At 43.6% G+C, this 22,125-nt stretch overlaps 1 protein-coding gene across 1 annotated transcript in view; it reads right to left on the bottom strand.

Moving 5' to 3' along the window:
• The window catches only part of dph5 (diphthamide biosynthesis 5), a 74,230-nt gene that overhangs the window by 51,718 nt on the left and 387 nt on the right, over positions 1 to 22,125 (bottom strand). The window contains exons 2-3 of the mRNA XM_080196599.1: positions 19,627 to 19,751; positions 7,347 to 7,455 (exon numbers count right to left, since the gene is read on the bottom strand). Coding sequence (XP_080052725.1) covers positions 7,347 to 7,455; positions 19,627 to 19,751 — 234 coding nt within the window. The remainder of the gene's footprint in view (positions 1 to 7,346; positions 7,456 to 19,626; positions 19,752 to 22,125) is intronic.

Here is a 22,125-nt window from a genome sequence, read left to right as displayed (position 1 = left end):
CCGCCATTCAATAAGATCATGGCTGATCTGTCGTGGCTCAGTTCCACTTTCCCGCCCTCTCCCCATAACCCTTAATCCCCTCTCTTATCAAGAACCCATCAACCCGCGTCTTAAAAATATTTAGCGAGGCAGCCTCCACCACTTCAACGGGCAGAGAATTCCAGAGATTCACCACCCTTTGAGTGAAGAAGTTCCTCCTCAGCTCCGTTCTAAACCGCCTCCCCTTTATCTTGAGGCTGTGCCCCCTAGTCCTACTGTCTTTTTTGAGCGGGAAGAGTCTCTCCACCTCTATCCTATCCATCCCATTCATCATCTTATACGTCTCAATGAGATCTCCCCTCATTCTTCTAAACTCTAACGAGTACAAGCCTAGTTTATTCAGCCTCTCCTCATAGCTCAATCCCCTCAACTCCGGTATCAGCCTAGTAAACCTCCTCTGCACTCCCTCCAGGGCCAAAATATCCTTGCGCAGGTGCGGCGCCCAAAACTGCACACAGTACTCCAGCTGCGGCCTCACCAATGCCCTATACAGCTGCAGCAAGACCTCCCTACTTTTATATTCAATCCCCCTCGCTATGAAGGCCAGCATCCCATTCGCCTTCCTGACCACCTGCTGCACCTGCAAGCTGGGTTTTTGCGACTCATGCACAAGGACCCCGAGGTCCCTCTGCACCGTCGCCTGCTGCAGTTTTTCGCCACGTAAGTAATAGTCCTTCCTACCATTCTTCCTACCAAAGTGGACCACCTCACACTTGCCAACATTAAATTCCATTTGCCATTTCCTGGCCCATTCGCCCAGCCTATCTAGATCCTTCTGCAGACTCTCCACACCCTCCGCACAATTTGCCTTTCCCCCAATCTTGGTGTCATCAGCAAATTTCGACACCCTGCACTCGGTTCCCTCCTCCAGATCATCTATATAAATGGTAAATAGCTGAGGCCCCAGCACCGACCCCTGGGGCACCCCACTAGTCACCAACCGCCAATCCGAATAGCACCCATTGACCCCCACTCTCTGCCTCCTATTTGACAACCAATCCTCTATCCACGCTAACACCCTACCCCCAACTCCATGTCCCCTGACCTTCTGCAATAACCTCTTGTGAGGTACCTTGTCAAACGCCTTCTGAAAATCCAGAAAGACCACATCCACCGGCTCTCCTCTATCCACTGCCCTAGACACATCCTCATAGAACTCCAGTAAATTTGTCAGACACAACTTCCCTTTAATGAAACCGTGTTGCGTCCGCCCTATCAAGCAATTCCCTTCAAGATGCCTCGCAATTTCCTCCTTAATGACGGATTCTAACATTTTACCTACCACAGACGTTAAACTAACTGGCCTATAATTCCCCGCCTTTTGCCTGGCACCCTTCTTAAACAATGGCGTAACATTAGCCGTTTTCCAATCTTCCGGCACTTCCCCGGAATCCAGCGACGTCTGGAAAATAACCACCAAGGCATCCACTATAACCTCCGCCATTTCTTTCAGAATCCTCGGATGCATTCCATCCGGTCCTGGGGACTTGTCCACAATCAGCCCCCTCCAGTCTGTCGAGCACCACCTCTCTAGTAACAGTAATGTCATTAAGACCCTCCATTCCTACCACCTTTCCATCACTAACACCCGGCAAATTATTCACGTCCTCCTCCGTGAAGACAGAAACAAAAAAGTTATTCAAGACCTTAGCCATATCCCCATCCCCTACCACTAGCTCCCCTTTCTCATCCTCTAAAGGACCAACGTTCACCCTAGCCAGCCTCTTCCTTTTTATATATTTATAAAAACTCTTGCTATCCTTTTTTATATTAAGTGCTAGCCCAGCCTCATAGCTTCTCCTACCCTCCTTTATCAACTTCTTTGTCAATCTTTGTTGACATTTAAACCTTTCCCAATCCTCTTCTCGCCCACTGCTCTTAGCTATTCTAAATTCCTCCGCTTTTAATTTAACACTTTCCTTCACCTCCTTCGTTATCCACGGCTTATTACCTCTCTTCCTACTGTCCTTTTTGACCATCGGAATAAATTTCTGCTGAGCACCAAGAAAGATCTCCTTAAAGATCCTCCACTGCTCCTCAGCAGACCTACCTTCCAACGCGCTCCCCCAGTCCACATTTGCCAATTCTTCTCTCATCCTACCATACTCCCCTCTATTCAAACAAAGGACGCGTGTCCGGGAACCCACTTTCTCCTCCTCCATCTGCACCAGAAACTCCACCATACAATGATCACTCTCTCCAAGAGGATCCTTCACCGCAAGGTCCCTAATTCTACCCGCCTCATTACATAGCACCAGATCCAAGATAGCTCGCTCCCTCGTCGGCTCCAACACACACTGTTCAAGGAAATTATCCCGGCAGCATTCCAAGAACTCCTCCTCGAGCCCACCTCGTCCAACATGGGTCGACCAATCAATATGCAGATTGAAATCTCCCATAACTACTGCCGTCCCATTCCTGCACGCCGCACTTATTTGCGTGTTAACAGCCCGCCCCACCTCCAGATCATTATTCGGGGGCCTATAGACGACACCCACCAGCGTCTTCCTCCCTTTGCTGTTCCTAATCTCCACCCACAACGATTCCACTTTCTGCTCTTTGGCTCCGATATCATCCCTTGCTACCACCTTGATGCTGTCCTTAATCAGCAGAGCTACGCCACCCCCTCTTTCCTCCTGCCTATCCTTCCTAAACACTTGATAGCCCTGTACATTCATCTCCCAGTCCCTGTCACCTTGCAGCCACGTCTCTGTAATGGCCACCAGATCGTATCCATTTGTGTCGATCTGCACCACCAGCTCATCCACTTTATTCCGAATGCTTCGTGCATTCAGATAAAGCGCTTTCATCCCAGCCTTCACCTGGACCCTATTTGCCGTAACGCCACCAATTGGGACATCCTTGGCCTCTTCCCTTACCTGTACCCTATCCTTAACTTTAGACCTCGTAGCGTCACCTACCCTCGCACCCTCCCCCCCCCCTAATTAGTTTAAAGCCCTGTCTACAGTCCTCTTTACTCGATTCGCCAACACTCTGGTCCCAGCACGATTCAGACCAACCCCATCCCGCCCGAACAAGTCCCACCTACCCCAATACTGGTGCCAATGCCCCATAAATTCGAACCCATTCCTCCCACACCAATCCCTGAGCCACCCATTCACTTCCTTTATCCTGTCAACCCTACGCCCGTCTGCACTCAGTTCAGGCAGTAGCCCAGAGACGACCACCTTGTCGGTTCTACTTTTTAATTCCATTCCCAGCTTCTCATACTCCCTCCCCAGATCCTCAGTCCGCACTTTGCCTACGTCGCCGGCACCCACATGTACTACAACGACCGGGTTCTCACCCTCCCACTCCAGGTTCCTCTGCAGCCCAGCTGCGACATCCTGTACCCGAGCACCAGGTAGACAACACACCCTTCTGTGCACTTTGTCATTGTGACAAAGGACAGTGTCAATACTCTTCACCCCACTATCTCCAATCACTACTACGTTCCTTTTCCCCTTCTCTTTGCCTATGTCCTGCTGCATCACTGTACCGTGTGCAGTTTGCTCACCAACCTCACCTGCCTCGTCCTCTTCCAGACTGGAAGCAAGAACCTCAAACCTGTTATGCAGATTAAGAGGCTGAGGCCTCCGCTCCTCACCCCCCTTCCTCCTCCCAGCAGCCCCCTTTTGTCCTTGACCCTTAGATTTAGCCAGTCTAGGGGCACCCTCTCTCCCCTTGATGAGCCTCAGTGTCTGTAGCTCAGAGGCCAGCTCATCCACCTTGAGCTGGAGCTCCTCCAGCAACCTGCACTTACTGCAGACATGGTCACTGGGAAGGACCCTGGGGTCCGCCAGTTCCCACATCATACAGAAACCACACATCACATGCCCCTCCATTATTCACTGTAATTTTTTATGGGGAAAAAATTTTTTTCCTTGTTTCTTGCTGTAGTAGTTTTGAAAAAATTTTTTTTTCCTTGTTTTTTTTCAAACGAACTCACCTGGCCTTTTTCCTCCAAGCCCTTTTTGATATTAAGCCCTATTAACTCACTCTGCTTCCCACTCACTCCGCTGCCCGCTCAGACGCTGCCCGCTGTCTACACCAGGACTCCTTTTAAACCTGGCGCTGATTTAAAGCAGGCTGGTCCACAAATGCCTTTTCACCACACCCTCAGAATTCTTAAAGCAGTAAATACAATAAATAAATGCTTTAAACAGTTCTACAAAGAGTAAAGTGCTTTAAACTTATTTTAAACAGGTTTTTAACAGGTAAAATCTTAGCTCTCTCTCTCTCTCTGCTCCAGCAAACAATGGAAGGCTTCACCGTGTGGCCCCTTGATAATTAAAGCAGGCTGGTCCACAAATGCCTTTTCACCACACCCTCAGAATTCTTAAAGCAGTAAATACAATAAATAAATGCTTTAAACAGTTCTACAAGGAAGGATAATCAACTAGAGCTTTTGATCATAATCACTATCAGAAGGTGGCTGCAGGGCAACGGCAGGTTTGTGTTAGCAATAATAGGCACTGCAGTCAAATAGCTTGATACCACTCACTGTTTGGGCTCACATTTATAAAATAATCACTTAGAGTATTTGAAATGATTTGAAACAAAAAGAATCAAGGAGGGAAGGAAGAGAAAGAGTTACAAGATCCAGCAAGGACATTCACTATATTGTATCAGAAATACTATAAACCCTTCCTCTTACTAATTGAATGGCAGTACAGCCTTTCTGTATAATTTACTTTATATAGTTTCAGGATGCAGATTAAGAATTTATGCCTTCTCAAATAACAGAAAAAGCAGCACAAGCTCATGGTCTGATTGCCCCATGGTGATTTTTAAAAGACATATACATTATTGAGCAACTACATTAATGAAATGATATAACTTTACATTTAGTTTGGGAATTTTCATGATACTTTCAATAACACAACTATTTGCTGTGGCTAAACCCCACAAATTCATTTCTAAACTGGATCAAACAATTCTCGTAGCAGTGACCTTAAAATAAATAATTGTTAAGGACCACTTCCTGAGAGGAAGCACTACCAAGATGAATATTATCTTTTCAAGTGTTACCTATCTCAATCCTTTATCTTGCACAGACGTTACACATCTCTATCCCTTTTTGTCTGAGCATTTGATCTACTTATATCAATACTTTGCTAAATGTGGAGGAGCTAAATGTTTACAAACATTATAAGCAGAAGGAAAATTATTCAATTTATTGCATGTCCTAGACTTTTTCGAAGAACTGAAGCAAAATTAATAAACTGATTCATTGAAAAAGTAGCTCAACTGATATAATTTACATTGCCTCTGGATTTCCCTCCATGTCGAAATGATTGACTCCAGGCATTGACAGAAAAACTGTGCTGCCAAACCAAAAGTCATGTCCCTTGACCTACCAAAGACAGACTAGTACAGGTATCTATAATCCTTGGCATTTTATCCAAGATAAAGTAAACAAACACTTAAAATGGACTGTGTTTCCCCCACTTGTTAATCTCAGCAAAAGAGCCACTGTAAGTAAAAAGAGATTTTGTCACAAACAAAAGAGAAAAATGTTCTCTAATATCTCCAATCTTATGACATAATTAATGAAGTTATTAAAAGCACAATTTAAAATACAAAGACATTGGTTACAGCACTTCAAAGACAGATTTCTAATGGGTGGAAGAAATGGACCATGGCGTACATTAACTTCCTGGGTTCCCAAAACCCAAATCATTCACAGCAACGTATTTCTAATCAACTAGAAAAAATAAATAACAAAATACTGCAAAGGGACTTCCTCTATGTTCTAATGAAATTAAAAATTTGTTTGAGATTCTGCTTCATCCATTGCAGAGAACCCTTGCCTCTGGGATTCTTTGTGTATATTTTGGAAATGGTTCAGAAATTAAGCCATACACATCAATAACTGTCAAATGGAAAAAACTCTTGCAACACATTATATAATTGTCTTGGAATTCTGATCAAAAATTATTATATGTTGCTGTGAAAAAATCCAAAATGTATGAATGACCACAAGGAATCTATTGCCAAAATCTAGCAAAAACCTGAAACTACCAACAAAGGAATCCTGCAGAAAGTGATAAAATATTTTGTGTAGATTTGAATTCTGACGTCGTAAAGGCAACAAGTATGTGCTTTATGGACAGACACTTAATCTCAAAGTCAACAGACAGGTCCAAAATTAAAACTGAAACTTACTCTGTACATCAAAAGAAAATAGCATATTTCCCACACTACATACAATAAATGAGACACCCAAATATCCAACAAAAACAAGCTTAAGACGAGTAAATATCATAAAAAGCTATCTTCAGAAATCCTTTCAGCTACAACATTGAACTTGTTTGAAACACAATACTAAATATATATGTATATACATTATATATATTTAAACATGTACATTTTAGAATATGTACTGTACTGATTCTCTATAATACTGACAAAAATCTTCATTTAAAAAAGGAAAACATCTTATTTGTATTGTTACCATTCAAAATCTTGTCATTAATAAGCTGTACTTTTAAGCACAAATTAAAAAATAAATTAGCTGCGATTCAGTGAAATGAGACTCAATTGCCCTGATAAAATGTCTTTTTTGAAGATGTGGCCCCTGCTCATATTTTGGGTTGAAAGGGTGGTGGAGACGGTTGCAAATTGGTGACAGACTAGGAAAATGAAAGGAACAAGCTTTTGAATGTAGGAAACCAGCAGTGGACATTATTTGTGTTGTGATATAGCTCTCCTGGTTTCTAACATGGACGTTAAACCTTGCTAACCAATATCACCTTTATGAGTATCATTATGAGATCAAGTTTCTGCCTACCTTGCATAATTCTTAACAATTAGCCACAGTATGCCAGTTTGTGAATAAATTCAATGTTTGATGAAAAAATTTACGAGATTGGAAATTCTGATAATTGACTGAGGTTTTAAGTTAGTATTACACAATACACAAACATGTAACCAACTTCAAAGTGAATCTGATACTAGGAAATCTCACATTCATCAGCAGAGAACAAGGTAAAAAAATACTTAGATCTTTTCTCAACTTCTGTTTGATGGGTACGTGGGGAAGAAGTAAGATTAAAATTTGTATTTAAAAAATTCAGCTTTTAACACAGTATTACTCAGTGAAACAACTAGAAATCTCTCCATCATCCCGGCTTGCAATACTTAGCTGCAAAAATAGATATGTACAATAGACATGATGGGCTGAATGGCCTTTCTCAGTGCCATAAATTTTCTATGTTTCTATATTAACAACGATGTGATACAAGCAATTTAGAATGTCAACACATGCTTTGTAAACTGTGAAAGCAGAGTTAAGAATGCTTTACCTGTAGACCACAGCATCCAACTGCATTTAATATGGAAGCATTGTGTACAACTTGGTATTGAATTCTGGCTTTTACAGCTCGTAGAACTAGGTCACTGTGTGTTGTTGCCCTGCAGGAAAACATTGAAAACATATCAAAGATTTCATAATCTATCCCTGATCTAAATCAATAATGGTTTCATATAAATTGGGGCAGCGTAGCCCCGCTTTTGAAGGTGTTTAAACTACTACAATATCGTCTCTTTTCCTTTCTGAAGGGTCTTATTCTATTATACACAGTGGACAGGCAGGCAACCTGTTCTCAGGTCTCCTCCAGTGCTCTTTCAAAACCAGTCAAAGAGCAGAATCTTCCACTTCTGATGAATTCCTTGTGCCACGCTCAGTGACCCCTCACAGCTGAAATGAGAAATTCAAGGTAACCTTTAGTTGTGCAGAACTTTGGCGTTTTGGAGTTGGTTTGAATAGTACATATATTCTACAGTTTTGCTTGAATTATATTTGGAAATTGAGGAGTATTATGCAGAAATTGCTGCAGAAGATTAAATAGCTGGGATAGAGATATTGGAAATTGGAGAAGAGTAGGCCATTTAGACCTTCAAGACTGCTCGATTGTTCAACATGACCATGGCTGATCCTCTATCTAAACAACATGCTCCAGCTCTCTCCCCATACCCCTTGGCGCTCTTAGAGTCTAGAAATGATCTATTTTCTTCTTAAATTTATTCAATTATTTGACCTCCACAGCCTTCTGTGGCAGAGAATTCCACAGGTTCACCACCCTCTGAGTTTTCTTCTCATCTCAGTCCAAAATGCCCCAACCCATATCCTGAGACTATGAGCCCTTGTTCTAGATCCTCAGCCAAAGGAAATAACACCCCTGTATCCAGTGTGTCAGAATTTTATACGTTTCAATTAGATGCATTCTTATTCTTCTAAGTTCTAGTGAATACAGGCCCAGTTGACTCAATCTCTCATTGTATGACAATTCTGCCATCCCAGGAATGAGTCTAGTGATAGACTTCATGATTGCATTGGTGGGGAAATGACCTTTCCTCATTCCATTATTTCTTATTTTCTTAACGAAAAGCCCAAGAACCATAATACTGGACGCCATTTAGGTGAAATGATTAGAGACAAGATGAGGTATCAGTAAGTAAGGGTTAGATGTTATATGAAAAAACCTTACATGGATGGCTTTAGTGCTGTACTTAACTTGATAAGATGTCGGTGTCTACTTTCACACAAAGGTTTCCACTAGTTTTTACTGAACTTCTTCTAATGCTGAATGCTAAAACATGTATGTTTTTCATAAACGTTTAAAATCTATTGCCTTTCTTCCGCTACTGAGCAGCCATCAGTCACAATTTGTGAAACTATCAGTTTCAGACACTAATTTCATTTCAGTAATTGAGGCTATACCAGACACATCCTGGACAGATGCACACAGATAATTGCACTTCATTCATACAAATGAACCATCCCATTCATTAACAGAAGCACTTCATTGATTAAAAACAAATGACACGGGTTTGGCAATTTTCTTTTCACTTAGTCAATTGCATCATTTAGTGCAAATTTCATTTTTCAGATTTACAGGTCAGTTTTTAAGTAACAAGTGATCGCCACATGTAAGCCACATCTTCTTACACAGAAAAGTACTTACATACAAAGCTACTTAGTTGCTTGATAGTATAGAACTTGAGAACTGATGAAAAAAGACATGCTGTTGACACTTTTCCTCTTGCATTTAGCAGGACAGATGCAAGAATACCAAATTTCAAAGGCAGTAACAATTTATAAAGCATGAGAAAAGGGACCTGTCCTCTGCAAGTCAAAGGAAAATGTCTTGGCAATAATGCCTTTTTGAATTAAACAAAAGGCTAAGAGAGAATAGTTCCCTGACACATTTTCCATGGCAATGCCTCAACCAATCAGTCGACTTGCCAACGAAAACCCTCTCTTCACGTCATATAAATTGATGCTTGTATCTGTCCTGATGAGTGCTAGATAAAAACCTTCAACAACATGTCTTTTTTTCCAGCAATTCACAGAAACACATTCTTTTAATGTGAAAAGGTTGGCTGTAATTGGTATTCCCATGTAGCCATAATGTTCTGGATACAGTTAAAACCCTGGCAGATACCAAGATTGTATTTCAGTATTGGAATGGAATTTTCACTGACATACTATAAGGTTTTCCTTTCCATATAGTTCTGTGATCATTAAATGTGGAACAGTTTCAGTTATACAATCAGCTCCAGATATAAACGGCTCCTGTGGGGACATCCATAGTCTGGAGTAAGCTCAATGGACAGTTGATTTCTGGATCAGAAATTAGAGCTATGTAGGGGAACTATTTGAACATATTCTATAGTTTTAAGGAAAATTTTCCTTCCATACTAAAATACAATTTTAACTTATTTGTAAACTCAGAAGAGTTGATTACTTTTGCATAACTTTTATTGTGAGGGACTATAACAATCTTAGTCCCACCCAGAACATTATAGCATTAGAAAACCAGTCAAATTTTTAAACACCAGATTACCAAGGGCTATCTCTGACATGAGTTAATAACCTATACTACTTCTGCCTCACAAATTTATGTTTCAGAAGGGTACCACTTAGATATATAAAATATTTAACAGGGTAGGGGATGTAAACTGCCCCAAAGAATACTTTCATCTATGCCAGGTTATGAGGAATGGGAAGTACAAGCTCACACTTATGAAGGACAGAATTAGAACAGACATCACAAAATATTTTTTTACACAGATTGACAAATATCTGCAAGAATGTCAGTAACTGTGTTTGATACCATACTAATAAAAAAAGCTAAAAAAAAAACCTGTGGGGCTCATTGAACACAAGTTTGCTTGTGGCAGGGTCTACAGGACTGTTGTTCTAGTTGGGATTTGTGTATGTACGCCACAGAGCAGTAGTATTAGTTTGTGTTCAGCAATACATGCCATTCCTTTCCAGTTGGACTTCCTGAGTTATTATGTCGGTGATAAGGAACAAAGAACTTTTCAGATATCCTTGTCTTTCGATGAACCCAATAAGACAATAACAAGGAGATTTAAAAATGCTTCTGTTTGGAAAATTGGAACCTTATGAACCTTATGAAATTGTGACTGACGGGTGCTCAGTAGCGCCAAATGAATTAAATACTTTGTCAGGACAAAAGGATAGAAGAGGATGACTGGCAAATGGTCATCCTCCTGACCACTTGTAGGTTTCCAACTTTCAGCATCACAAGTGTTTAACCTACCCAGCAGCCCTGGATTCAAAAGCTTTTCACGAATTGATAGATTTGGCAATGAACCACTATGACCCCAAACCATCTGTTATATTGCAGCGCGATAGGTTTAACACAGCAAATACACTTTCTGAGGAACCGGTTACAGAATTCAAAGTGACTGCGGAAATTAGTGGGACATGGAGTACAGGCTCACACTTCCAGAAATGTTAAGGGACCATTTAGTATGTGGGATAAATAATATAGTGACTCAAAGGAAGCGACTGACTGAGCCGAATATGGGCCTTTAGAAGTCCATGGAACTGGCCCTTTCTCATTGAAACGTGGAGAAAGGAGCCCAGGAGCTTCTTGGGTCCATAGACAATGCCATCAACCTTGGGTGACCCTGATGCCACACAACCAAATCCCCAGCAGCTAACACTCATGTCTCCCATTTGTTGCCAAGGAAGGGCAATTGGAAGGGGCTGCAAGACTCCAGAACTAGATGGGAGGTTTTTCCACAACATAGTGAGGAGCAGGCATATCCATGCTGTACTTACAGTCATCGGGTCTGCCCCAGGCATGGCTACCAAAACAGGCAAAACATGTACCACCCAGGCCGAAGGGTAAAGCTACTTCAAGACAGGGTTTTGCAAATAAATCAGCCTGCGATGAGGAATTGATGTGACTAAATTGCATCACTGCACTCAAAGTGTCCTAATCCAGATTCAACTGCAAGTAAATGGCCAGCCACTAGACATGGAGGTAGAGACTGTATCTGTTATTAGGAAGCAAACTTTAGATGACTCCAAAAGAGAAAATGTTGGAAAATCTCAGCAGGTCCAGCAGTATCTATAAGGAGGCAAGAAGTGGGGGTGTGGGGATAGCCCTGGCGAGATGTTTGTCTTCATCAATGATATGTTGAAGACTCTGGAGAACTTCTTGCCTTCAGACAACCACACAACCTCAAACAGACCATTGTTCGCAGCAAACTACCCAGCCTTCAGGAGAACAGTGACCACAATACCCCACAACCCTGCCACAGCAACCTCTGCAAGACATGCCGGATCATCGACATGGATATCATCATCACACGTGAGAATACCATCCACCAGGTACATGGTAAATACTCTTGCAACTCGGCCAACATTGTCTACCTGATACGTTGCAAGAAAGGATGTCCCGAAGCACGGTACATTGGGGAGACCATGCAGACACTACGACAACGGATGAATGAACATCGCTCGACAATCGCCAGGCAAGACTGTTCCCTTCCTGTTGGCGAACACTTGAGTGGTCACGGGCATTCAGCCTCTGACCTTCGGGTAAGCATTCTCCAAGGCGGCCTTCATGACACACGACAGCGCAGAGTCGCTGAACAGAGACTGATAGCCAAGTTCCACACACATGAGGACGGTCTCAACAGGGATCTTGGGTTCATGTCGCACTATCTGTAACCCCCGTGACTTGCCTGGGTTTGCAAAACCTCACTTACTGTACTGTCTGGAGACAATACACATCTCTGTAACCTGTGATCAGTGCTCCTTCCACTCACATTGTCAGCCACTTCAGGTCTTGAACAGCAGGTTAGGTGTAAGGATTCGCATTCTAATCAGTAATCTCTAAACTGTCTGTGCTTTATATGCTCTGTCTGAGGCCAGAACTCTCCATTCACCTGATGAAGGGGCTAACCCCGAAAGCTTGTGAGTCTGTTATCAAATAAATCGGTTGGACTAAAACCTGGTGTTGTCAGACTTTCCAAGGAACACAACAGAATTGAAGTCCTTTCTAGGTCTCATCAATTACTATGGGAAATTTGTATCAAAACTGATGACCCTGCTGGTACCCCTTCATTTCCTGCTAAAAAAAAAATTGGAAATGGTCATGGCAAATGCCACCGGAGAAAACCTTTACAAATGTCAAACAGCAATTGTTGTCAACAAACATTTGGCTCATTATGATCCACTGAGACCACTCATCATAACCTGCAGTGCTTTCCCTTATGGGATCGATGCAGCATTGTCACACTGTTGGGAACAATAGAACAGAACGGCCAATGGCATATGCTTCATGAACCCTGGCAGATGTAGAAAGCAGGTATGCCCATGTTGAGAAAGGTCTGGTCATGATATTCGCAGTGAAAAAATTCCAGCAAGACATCTATAGTCGGCATTTCATCACAGTGATGGGCCACAAAGCTCTGTTGGGCTTCTTTGTAGAAGGCCAACAATCACCCCCGCCCCCTCTCCAATATCTCTATCAGCAGCCTCATTGTACCTCTGGGAAGGGCAGGGGAGACTCTGGCTGCAAGTCCATGCAGACTTTGCAGAGCCATTAATGGGCTCTCGAATCATACAGTGCAGGAAGAGGCCTATGCTCTTAATTCTGATTGATGCCCATTCAAAATGGATCAATGTGCACCAGATGGCCTCTACCACACCATAGAAAAGTTCCAGAAATCTTTCTGCACGCATGGTATATCTGAGGTCCTTGTAATGGATAACAGGACCTCATTTACTAGCAGGGAGTTTCAACCTTCGTGAACACAAATGGAGTAAGGCACTTCCGCACCCTATCAGCTGCCTTCAAACAGCCTGGCTGAGCAGAGTCCAGGTATTCAAAAATGTGCAATAACAAGATATAGGAGCAGAATTAAGCCATTTGGTCCATCGCATTTACTCTACCATTCAATCATGGCTGATAGGCTGTGCAAACCAATTCTCTGCCTTTCCCCTCTGCTTTGATCCCTTCACCAATCAAGAATCTATCTATATTTATCTTAAATACGCTCAATGACTTGGCCTCCACAGCCTTCTGTGGCAATGAATTCCACAGATTCACCATCCTCTGGCTGAAGAAATTCCTCCTCGCCTCGATTCTAAAGGGTCATCCCTTCGTTCTGAGGCTGTGTCCTCGGATCCTAGTCTTCTCTACTAACTGAAACATCTTCTCCATATCGGCACACAACGACAAAAATAATCCTGGCAAAGCTACTGATAGGTTGACACCTTCGGACTAGACTTAGCTTCACTTTCCCAAATCTGAGCAACAAAATCGAAGAAAAACAAAAAACCCAAAATGGGGCCAGGATGTTCGTAAGGCTGGCCTTACCAGGAGATACCATCCACACAGGGAATTTTGGAGACAGCTCCCCGTGGATCCCTGAGGTGGCCTCTCAGATACGGGGACCAGTGTCATATATGGTAAATCAACTACAAAAAACATGTTGGTCACCTCAACCATTCGTAACCCTCCACCAGGACAACCAGGGCTTGTTGTTAAGGGGGAGTGGGGGGTATAAAAAAGGGGTAGCAGCATACAGCGGGCAGCGTCGGGAGCGGGTAGCGGAGTGAGTGGGAACTGAGTGAGAAGGGCTTTGGCTCGCTGGGCTTAGGAGAGAGTAGGCTTAGAGAAGGTGAGTGACAGATTTCTACCTTTGGGCACTTACAGGAGGTTGGGACATGGTAGGGAATATAGGGAGGAATGTAAGTTGTGTCAGGTGCCACATGTGGGAGTTCCTGGTGGTGTCACGTGTCCCCAAGGTCCACATCTGCAGTAAATGTTTAGAACTGCAGCGCTTGAGGGCCCGGGTCAGGCAACTCGAGGGGCGGCTGGAAGATGCGTTTCTAGTCAGGGAGAACGAGGAGATAATGGCTGGGAACCATGAGCAGGAGGAGGTCTCAAGGGCTGAAGAGAAGGGAGGATGGACGACTGTTAGGAGGGGAAAGAGGAAGAAGAAGAGTAGTCAGGGTCCCCCGGCCTCCCCAGGGGCCCCCCATGGTTCGTCGACAGGGGCACAGAAAGATAGGCAGGAGGAGGAGAAGACTGACTTAGAGGGACAGAAGGGGGCTGGCAAGGTGATAGTGGTAGGGGACGGGAGGGTCAGAGGTATCGATAGGAGGTTCTGTGGACAGAGGCGTGACTCCAGGATGGTGGTCTGCCTCCCTGGAGCAGGGGTCAAGGATGTAACGGACAGGGTAGAGGGAATTTTGAAAGGGGAGGGGGCACAGGCTGAGGTCATAGTACATGTAGGGGAGGGGGACATAGGAAGGAGGAGTAGGGTAGAGGTCCGTAGGCAATTTAGGGAGTTGGGGGCCAAACTAAAGAGTAGGACCTCCAGGGTGGCACTCTCTGGGTTGTTGCCCAGTACCAGCAGGGCAAAGAATGACGAGATCATGCAGCTGAATGCATGGTTGAGGGATTGGTGTAGGGTAGAGGGCTTTACTTTTGTGGATCACTGGGAGGTGTTTAGGAGAGAAGGGCAATTGTACAGGAGGGGTGGGGAGAATTTGAACGGGAGGGGAACTAATGTCTTAGTAGGGAGGTTAGCTGGGGTGTTTATGAAGGGCTTAAACTAATATGGAGGGGGGGTGGGGAGGTGGCTGGGAGAGAGTCGGGTGAAAGGAAAAGTATCAGGGAGAAGGAGGTTCCGAGGGACACTTGTGGGTTGAACTGTGTCTGTTTCAATGCTAGGAGTGTGGCAGGGAAAACGGATGAGCTTAGGGCCTTGATGTTTGTGAGGCAGTTAGATGTGGTGGCTGTAACAGAGACATGGTTAAGGGAAGGGCAGGACTGGCAGCTGAATGTTCCTGGGTACAAGTGTTTTAGGTGTGACAGAGGAGGGTTGAAGAGAGGTGGAGGGGTGGCACTGTTAGTCAAGGAAAGCATCACAGTAGTGCAGAGGGAGGACAATATAGAAGAGATAGGGATTGAGTCACTGTGGGTGGAGTTGAGGAATAAAAAGGGAGAGATTACGTTGCTAGGGGTGTATTATAGGCCACCCAACAGCCCGAGGTCAGTGGAGGAAGGCATTTGCAGGGGCATTTTGGATAGGTGCAGGAAGAATAGGGTGGTTGTAGTGGGTGACTTTAATCTTCCTGGAGTGAATTGGAGGAGGCCTAGAGCTGGGGGTACGGAGGGAGAGGAGTTTGTGAAATGTGTTTTGGAAGGGTCTCTAGAGCAGTATGTAACTAGTCCGACTAGGGGAGGGGCTATACTGGATTTAGTGTTGGGTAATGAGCCGGGGCAGGTGGGAGAGGTAGAGGTAGGCGAACATGTGGCTAATAGTGACCACAAGTCCGTCTACTTTAGGATAAAAATGGAAAGGGACGAGTGCCGGCCGAACGGGAGGGTGCTGAACTGGGGAAAGGCGAACTATGGCAGGATTAGGAGGGAGCTGCAGGACACTGATTGGGAGGGACTGTTAGCTGGCAAGTCCACGGTTGGCAAGTGGGAGGCTTTTAAGGGCAAAATGAAACGGTTGCAGGGGAGGTATGTTCCAGTTAAGCGGAAGGATGGGAAAGGTAGGATTAGAGAGCCGTGGATTACAGGGGGTATTGAAGACTTGGTCAGGAAGAAGAGGGAGGCGTATGTTAGGTCGAAAAGACTGGGTACGGAGAGTGCGCTGGAGGAATATAGAGAGAGTAGGAGGGAGCTAAAAAGGGGAATTAGAAGGGCGAAGAGAGGGCATGAAATGGCTTTGGCTGGTAGGATTAAGGAAAATCCAAAGGCATTTTATTCCTATATTAGGAGCAAGAGAGTAGTTAGAGGGAAAATTGGTCCTCTTAGGGACAAAAGTAGGGAGATATGTATTGAGTCGGAGGGAATGGGGGAGCTCCTGAATGAATACTTTGCGTCAGTATTCACGAAGGAGAGGGGTTTGGAATCGTGCGGTCTGTTAGAGGGAGCTGAGGATCAGTTGCAGGAGATATCTATTACGAGGGAGGAAGTGCTAGGGCTTTTAGGTAGCGTAAGGACGGATAAAGCTCCGGGGCCTGATGGTATTTATCCCAGGCTGCTTAGGGAGGTGAAAGATGAAATTGCTGGGCCTCTGGCGCAAATCTTTGTCTCTTCTTTGGACACAGGTGAGGTCCCAGAAGACTGGAGGGTAGCAAATGTGGTACCGCTGTTCAAAAAAGGTAGCAGGGATAACCCTGGAAATTATAGGCCGGTGAGTTTGACATCGGTGGTAGGGAAATTAATGGAAAAAGTACTTAGGGGTAGGATGTATGAGCATTTGGAGCGTTGCGGTCTGATTGGGGATACGCAACATGGCTTTGTTAGGGGGAGGTCTTGCCTTACGAAACTGGTGGAATTCTTTGAGGAGGTGACAAAAACGGTTGACGATGGGAGAGCCGTTGATGTCATCTATACGGATTTCAGTAAGGCGTTTGACAAAGTCCCTCATGGTAGGCTGGTAGAAAAGGTTAAGGCGCATGGAATACGAGATCAGGTAGCTAGGTGGATTGAGAACTGGCTGGGTAATAGGAGACAGAGGGTAGTTGTGGAGGGGACTTTGTCCGGCTGGAGGCCAGTGACCAGTGGTGTGCCGCAGGGCTCAGTACTGGGACCTCTCCTCTTTGTAGTCTACATAAATGACTTGGAAGAGAGCGTAGGTGGTGTGATCAGCAAGTTTGCTGATGACACCAAGATGGCAGGGTTGGCGGGTACCGAAATGGATTGTGAGGTGATACAACAGGATATAGATAGGTTGGTGCATTGGGCAGATAGGTGGCAGATGGAATTTAATCCTGACAAATGCGAGGTGATGCATTTTGGAAGGAATAATGTAGGGAGGAGCTATGTGATTAAAGGTAGACAAATTAGGAGTATAGAAACACAGAGGGACCTGGGAGTGCAGGTTCACAAATCCATGAAGGTTGCGACACAAGTGGAGAATGTTGTCAGGAAGGCTTATGGAATGCTAGCCTTTATAGGAAGGGGTATAGAGTTTAAAAGCTGCCGTCTAATGCTTCAGTTGTATAGAACGTTGGTTAGACCGCATTTGGAGTACTGCGTCCAGTTCTGGTCACCTTACTACCGGAAGGACGTGGAGGCTCTGGAAAGGGTGCAGAGGAGGTTTACCAGGATGTTGCCTGGCATGGAGGGGCTGGGTTACGAGGAAAGATTGGAGAAACTGGGACTGTTCTCCTTGGAAAGACGGAGATTGAGGGGGGACATGATAGAGGTATATAAGATACTGAAGGGAATAGACAGAGTCAATAGTGAGAGACTGCTCCCTAGATTGGTTACAAATACAAGAGGACATGATTTAAGGGTGAGGGGGGAGAGGTATAATTTGGATATGAGAGGAAGGTTCTTTACGCAGAGAGTTGTGGGGGTATGGAACACGCTACCGAGTAGGGTGGTGGAGGCGGGAACGTTGGACTTGTTTAAGGTTCAGTTAGATAGGCACATGAGTGAAACGAGGATGGAGGGTTATGGTAGGGGTTATTAAATAAGGGTTAGAACCTCGGGAGACACCGGAAAGGCAGGCTTGTGATTAACGCTTTTGTCTTTTATTCCGCAGGTGGAGGTCCACCTCGTTGTCAAACGAGGGGCATGCACACGGTGGGTCATGCGTGGGCTACTCTTGGAGGTTCCGGGAGTGGCCTAGTACTTCGTGTCGGTGTGTGTGCTTGATCCTGGACCGGTAGATGGGCGCCGCAACAGCTCGGTGACTATCACTGCTAGCTGTGCAGATACATGGATTTGGGCCTGTGTCTGTGGGAGTTTGTGCATTCTCCCTGTGGATGCGTGGGTTTCCTCCGGGCGCTCCGGTTTCCTCCCACACCCCAAAGATGTGCTCTTAGGCTGATTGGTTTTACCAAATTGACACTATTCTCCCCTGAATCTGGCTAAGTCAGGGGTTCTATTTGTAGACACGCAGGGTAGAATAGGTGTAGGGTGATGCGGCGGCGCGGGCTTGTTGGGCCGAAGGGCCTGTTTCCCGTGCTGGGTTGTTCTTTGTAACTACCGCACCGGACACACCACTATTAGCATCTTATACACTGGCATGCAGACAGGAAACTCCACCCACAGCCCAAGAGAGGTCTACAAGGACTCAGCCTCAGAAATGGAGACAGAGGCTGATGGTAGAGCCTTCTGGTTTTCCTGGCAGGTTTTGCACCACTTGACCAGGTTTTCAATGTCCTTGTCTATACCAGGCCACCAGTCGTAGCTTCATGAAAGCGTTTTCATTTCAGAAATCCCTGGAAGTTGCAGTCAAAGATTGCCACCAGAACAAGCCCCCTAGTGGCCCTTCAACCTACTCCCTCTATGCCTCCTGACCAACCATGCAAATGACAGAAACAAGACCGCGGGCCAAATGATAAAAATGGCCACAATGCCATAAGATCAAAGAGGAACTGTTGAATTTGGAAGGGGAGGGGTGTGATAACCCCTGAGTTTGATGGGGAATCTCTAATTGGTCTCTTTTTGGGGCTGACTGAATACAAGTTCCCTTGGTAATAGGCAAATGGCTTGCCCAGATGGAACTTGTCGCCTGATCCCTTTGTAAGACAGACACCAGGAAGGTCTACAGAACTGTTGTCATGACTAAGATTTGTGAGAGAAATGTTAGGACTCATGTCCTAGAAGATGAAACCCCAGATGCCAAAACACCAGAAGACGAAATCCCAAAAGTTGACAAAATGGACTCCGTTTTCATTAGAAGGGAGGTTGTTTGCTGCTGTAAGAAGGCAAATTTGCTATTGACAATGTAATTATAACTTGTTACAGCTTGTTGTTTTAATAATTATTTGATTGTAATTTATAATGTATTTGGATAACTTGTTTGAATAAAAAGAAAGTTGAGATTTGTGTATGTGTGCCACAAAGTAGTGGCTTTATTTTGTGTTTAACAATAAACACAATTCCTTTCAATCTGCGCTTAACAATAAATATTATTCCTTTTTAACTGGACTTCCTGAGTTATTAACATATAATCCCTAGAGTGCAGAAGGAAGCCATTTGTCCCATCAAGTCTACACTGGCTCTCCGAAGAACATCTTACCCAGGCTTATCCAAGTAGTGCAGAAAATGCACAGATAAGGAATCTACTGGAAACAAAGCATAGTTGTCAAATTACTTAATTTATATTAATGATGGAATGTGCAACTTATCTTTCTGCACTAAATGTTTATTTATTCCCCATACAGCTCTTTTCTGACCCAGAAATCAGTCTCTTTGCTCTCCATCGGACCTACTCCACACTATTGATAAATTGCAGACATATAGGAAAAAAACTTCACTAGCTAATGCTTACCCAAAGGGATCTCCTACCACAAGAAAGGCAACATCATTATCAACAGCACCCTTTAAAATTTCATCAGCTTCTTGTTCAACCATTTCTCTTTCTGCAATGATGACTTCACGGCCATAAAATTCCTCCTGTTGGTGAAAGAGAATTCAAATCCAATTAAATATAATTTATCCCTTTAGATGGCTGAGTATAAGACTTTATGACCCTAAGTTTTCATTTTGGATATCAATATGTTCTGATGCTCCAAATGTTTACAGTTGGATCATGCTAATTAGCTCACCCTAAGCTATTTATATTCATTATAAAACATAGATTGTTTCCTATGATCTGGTGGTGAAACAAATAGCCAAAATTCTGACCTGACCCATCGTGTTTCAATAAAGAGCCATTGGTCATGTTTTCACTAATGCTTTGTGGGTGTAACTGCTAATGATGCTGTTTGAAAACTCAGTCAACCTAATCTGCCTATTTTAATGTAGCAACGTTTGGAATGCCCTTTGGAACAGCGTGAATACAATCAACGTTTTTGAGTCACCTCCAGCTGAAAAACAATCAGGGCTGGGAATGCTGTTGAGCTTTACCTTCCTTAAATCAGGAAACCCAGAAGCAATTTGTCGTGCTCTTACAGCCAAGCTGAATGATATTGATTTATTCAAGGAACAGAGAATGCCAATTGGGACTTTTCTGATCTTCTACCCGTGTCTGCGTGGGTTTCCTCCCACAATCCAAAGATGTGTGGGTTAGGTTATTTGGCCATACTAAGTTGTCCCTTAGAGTCAGGAGGTTTAGCAGATTAAATACGCAGAGTTATGGGGAAAGGGTCTGGGTGGGATTGTTGCCAATGCAGGCTTGATGGCTGAATGGTCTCCTTCTGCACTATAGGGATTCTGTGATTCTGGTCCAGTTCTCACTGGTTTAACCATCAGCTACAAGAAAAATTTTAAATCTCACTTTTCATAGAATCACAGAAATTCTACAGTGCAGAAGGAGGCCATTCAGCCCATCAAGTCTGCATCAACAACAATCCCACCTAAGCCCCATCCCTGTAACCCCACATAGGCCCACATATTTAACCCATTAATCCCTCTAACCTAAGCATCCTGGGGCAATTTAATGTGGCCAATGCATTCAACCTGTACATCTTTGGACTGTGGAAGGAAACCTACGCTGACACAGGGAAAACATGCAAGCTCCACAAAGACAGTGATGTAAGCCAGGAATCAAACCCAGGTCTCTGGAGCTCTGAGGCAGTAATGCTAACCACTGTGCCACCCTTTCAGTTGTTCCTTCTGAGGTTCCAGCATTCCTAGCACCCTGCATACCTTAGAGCAGAGGTTGTCACCACTTTTAGGAGTCCAACCACAAAAATAATAGTTAAGTCTGCTCTGATTGGGAGGTCAAATATCACATGGTAATTTTGGAACCATTGAAAAAAAAACATTTACAGTATAGTAACTGGCAAAATATTAAAATGGGAAGGGTATCAGTAGAAGGTTCAGTCCAGACTTCACCTTACACTTTCCTAAATGGCTAAATGAATACTAATCAGGAGCAGGAACTCTGACTGAGTTTGACATGCTCTTTCCACTGAAAACAATTGGTACTAGAGAAAGCAGTATGATGCTGATTGTTTAAATTGGTAAAAAGCATCAATGAGAAAAATCTGCAAAATTCATTTGGTAGTGTTTGGACACAATTTAGCACCTGAAGAAAAAGGGATAAATCCAGCTGAATAGTTTTCTATTATGATGATGATAAAATCCAGCCTATCCTCCTTCAAGTAACTGCTCTTAATTGATCATAATGATACTTCCATTAACTTGGTTTGGTTGAAAAAAATGAACTGTCCAGCCATTTGCATTAAATAATTTAAACAGCACAAAGCTTTTGCTCCAATTGTTTAAATTAACATAATTCAAAATGTGTTATTTCAAACTAAGGAATCAACTATATTCATCTTGAATGCATATTTTTGTTTAAGAACTACAGTCACATTATCTTTTGTGGTTAGTCTTGCAATGTAAATGGCATATGCATTGCACAATATGGAACAGGATATAAAGTATCAAAATCACTTCATACCAAAAAGCTGTGATTTAACTGAATACACAAGTGACTTATAAAATTAATCACATTGAAGATTTGTTTTGCCTCACTTATTTATAACTTCTTGTGATGCCTGCATTAACTTTTTAAAACCAGTTTTCAGAACGTAAAAGATCAGATTTCTGCCTTGAACTCACTCCCTTAATTACCAACAAACTAGAGATTTGGAAAGTATTTCATGTCATTTTCTGACAAATAGATAAGCTGCAATCAGTAAAAATATTGTTACGTGCGTCAAATTTATTAATTTGTTGGATTTTAGCAAAACCTCTGCTTTGCGAAGGTAATGTCTGGTAACAATTGATATATTTTAGTTACATAGTTGTCGGTTTTTTCCGGACACATGGTGCATCTAAATGGAGAGTTGCAGAGCAGAATTCCCATCCTTCCTGCTGC

This window comes from Carcharhinus amblyrhynchos, chromosome 9, assembly GCF_965287045.1.
Source record: "Carcharhinus amblyrhynchos chromosome 9, sCarAmb.v2.hapA, whole genome shotgun sequence".
Lineage (NCBI taxonomy): Eukaryota > Metazoa > Chordata > Chondrichthyes > Carcharhiniformes > Carcharhinidae > Carcharhinus > Carcharhinus amblyrhynchos.
The sequence above is the reverse complement of the archived record's forward strand: the minus strand, read 5'-3'. Positions and strand labels throughout refer to the sequence as shown.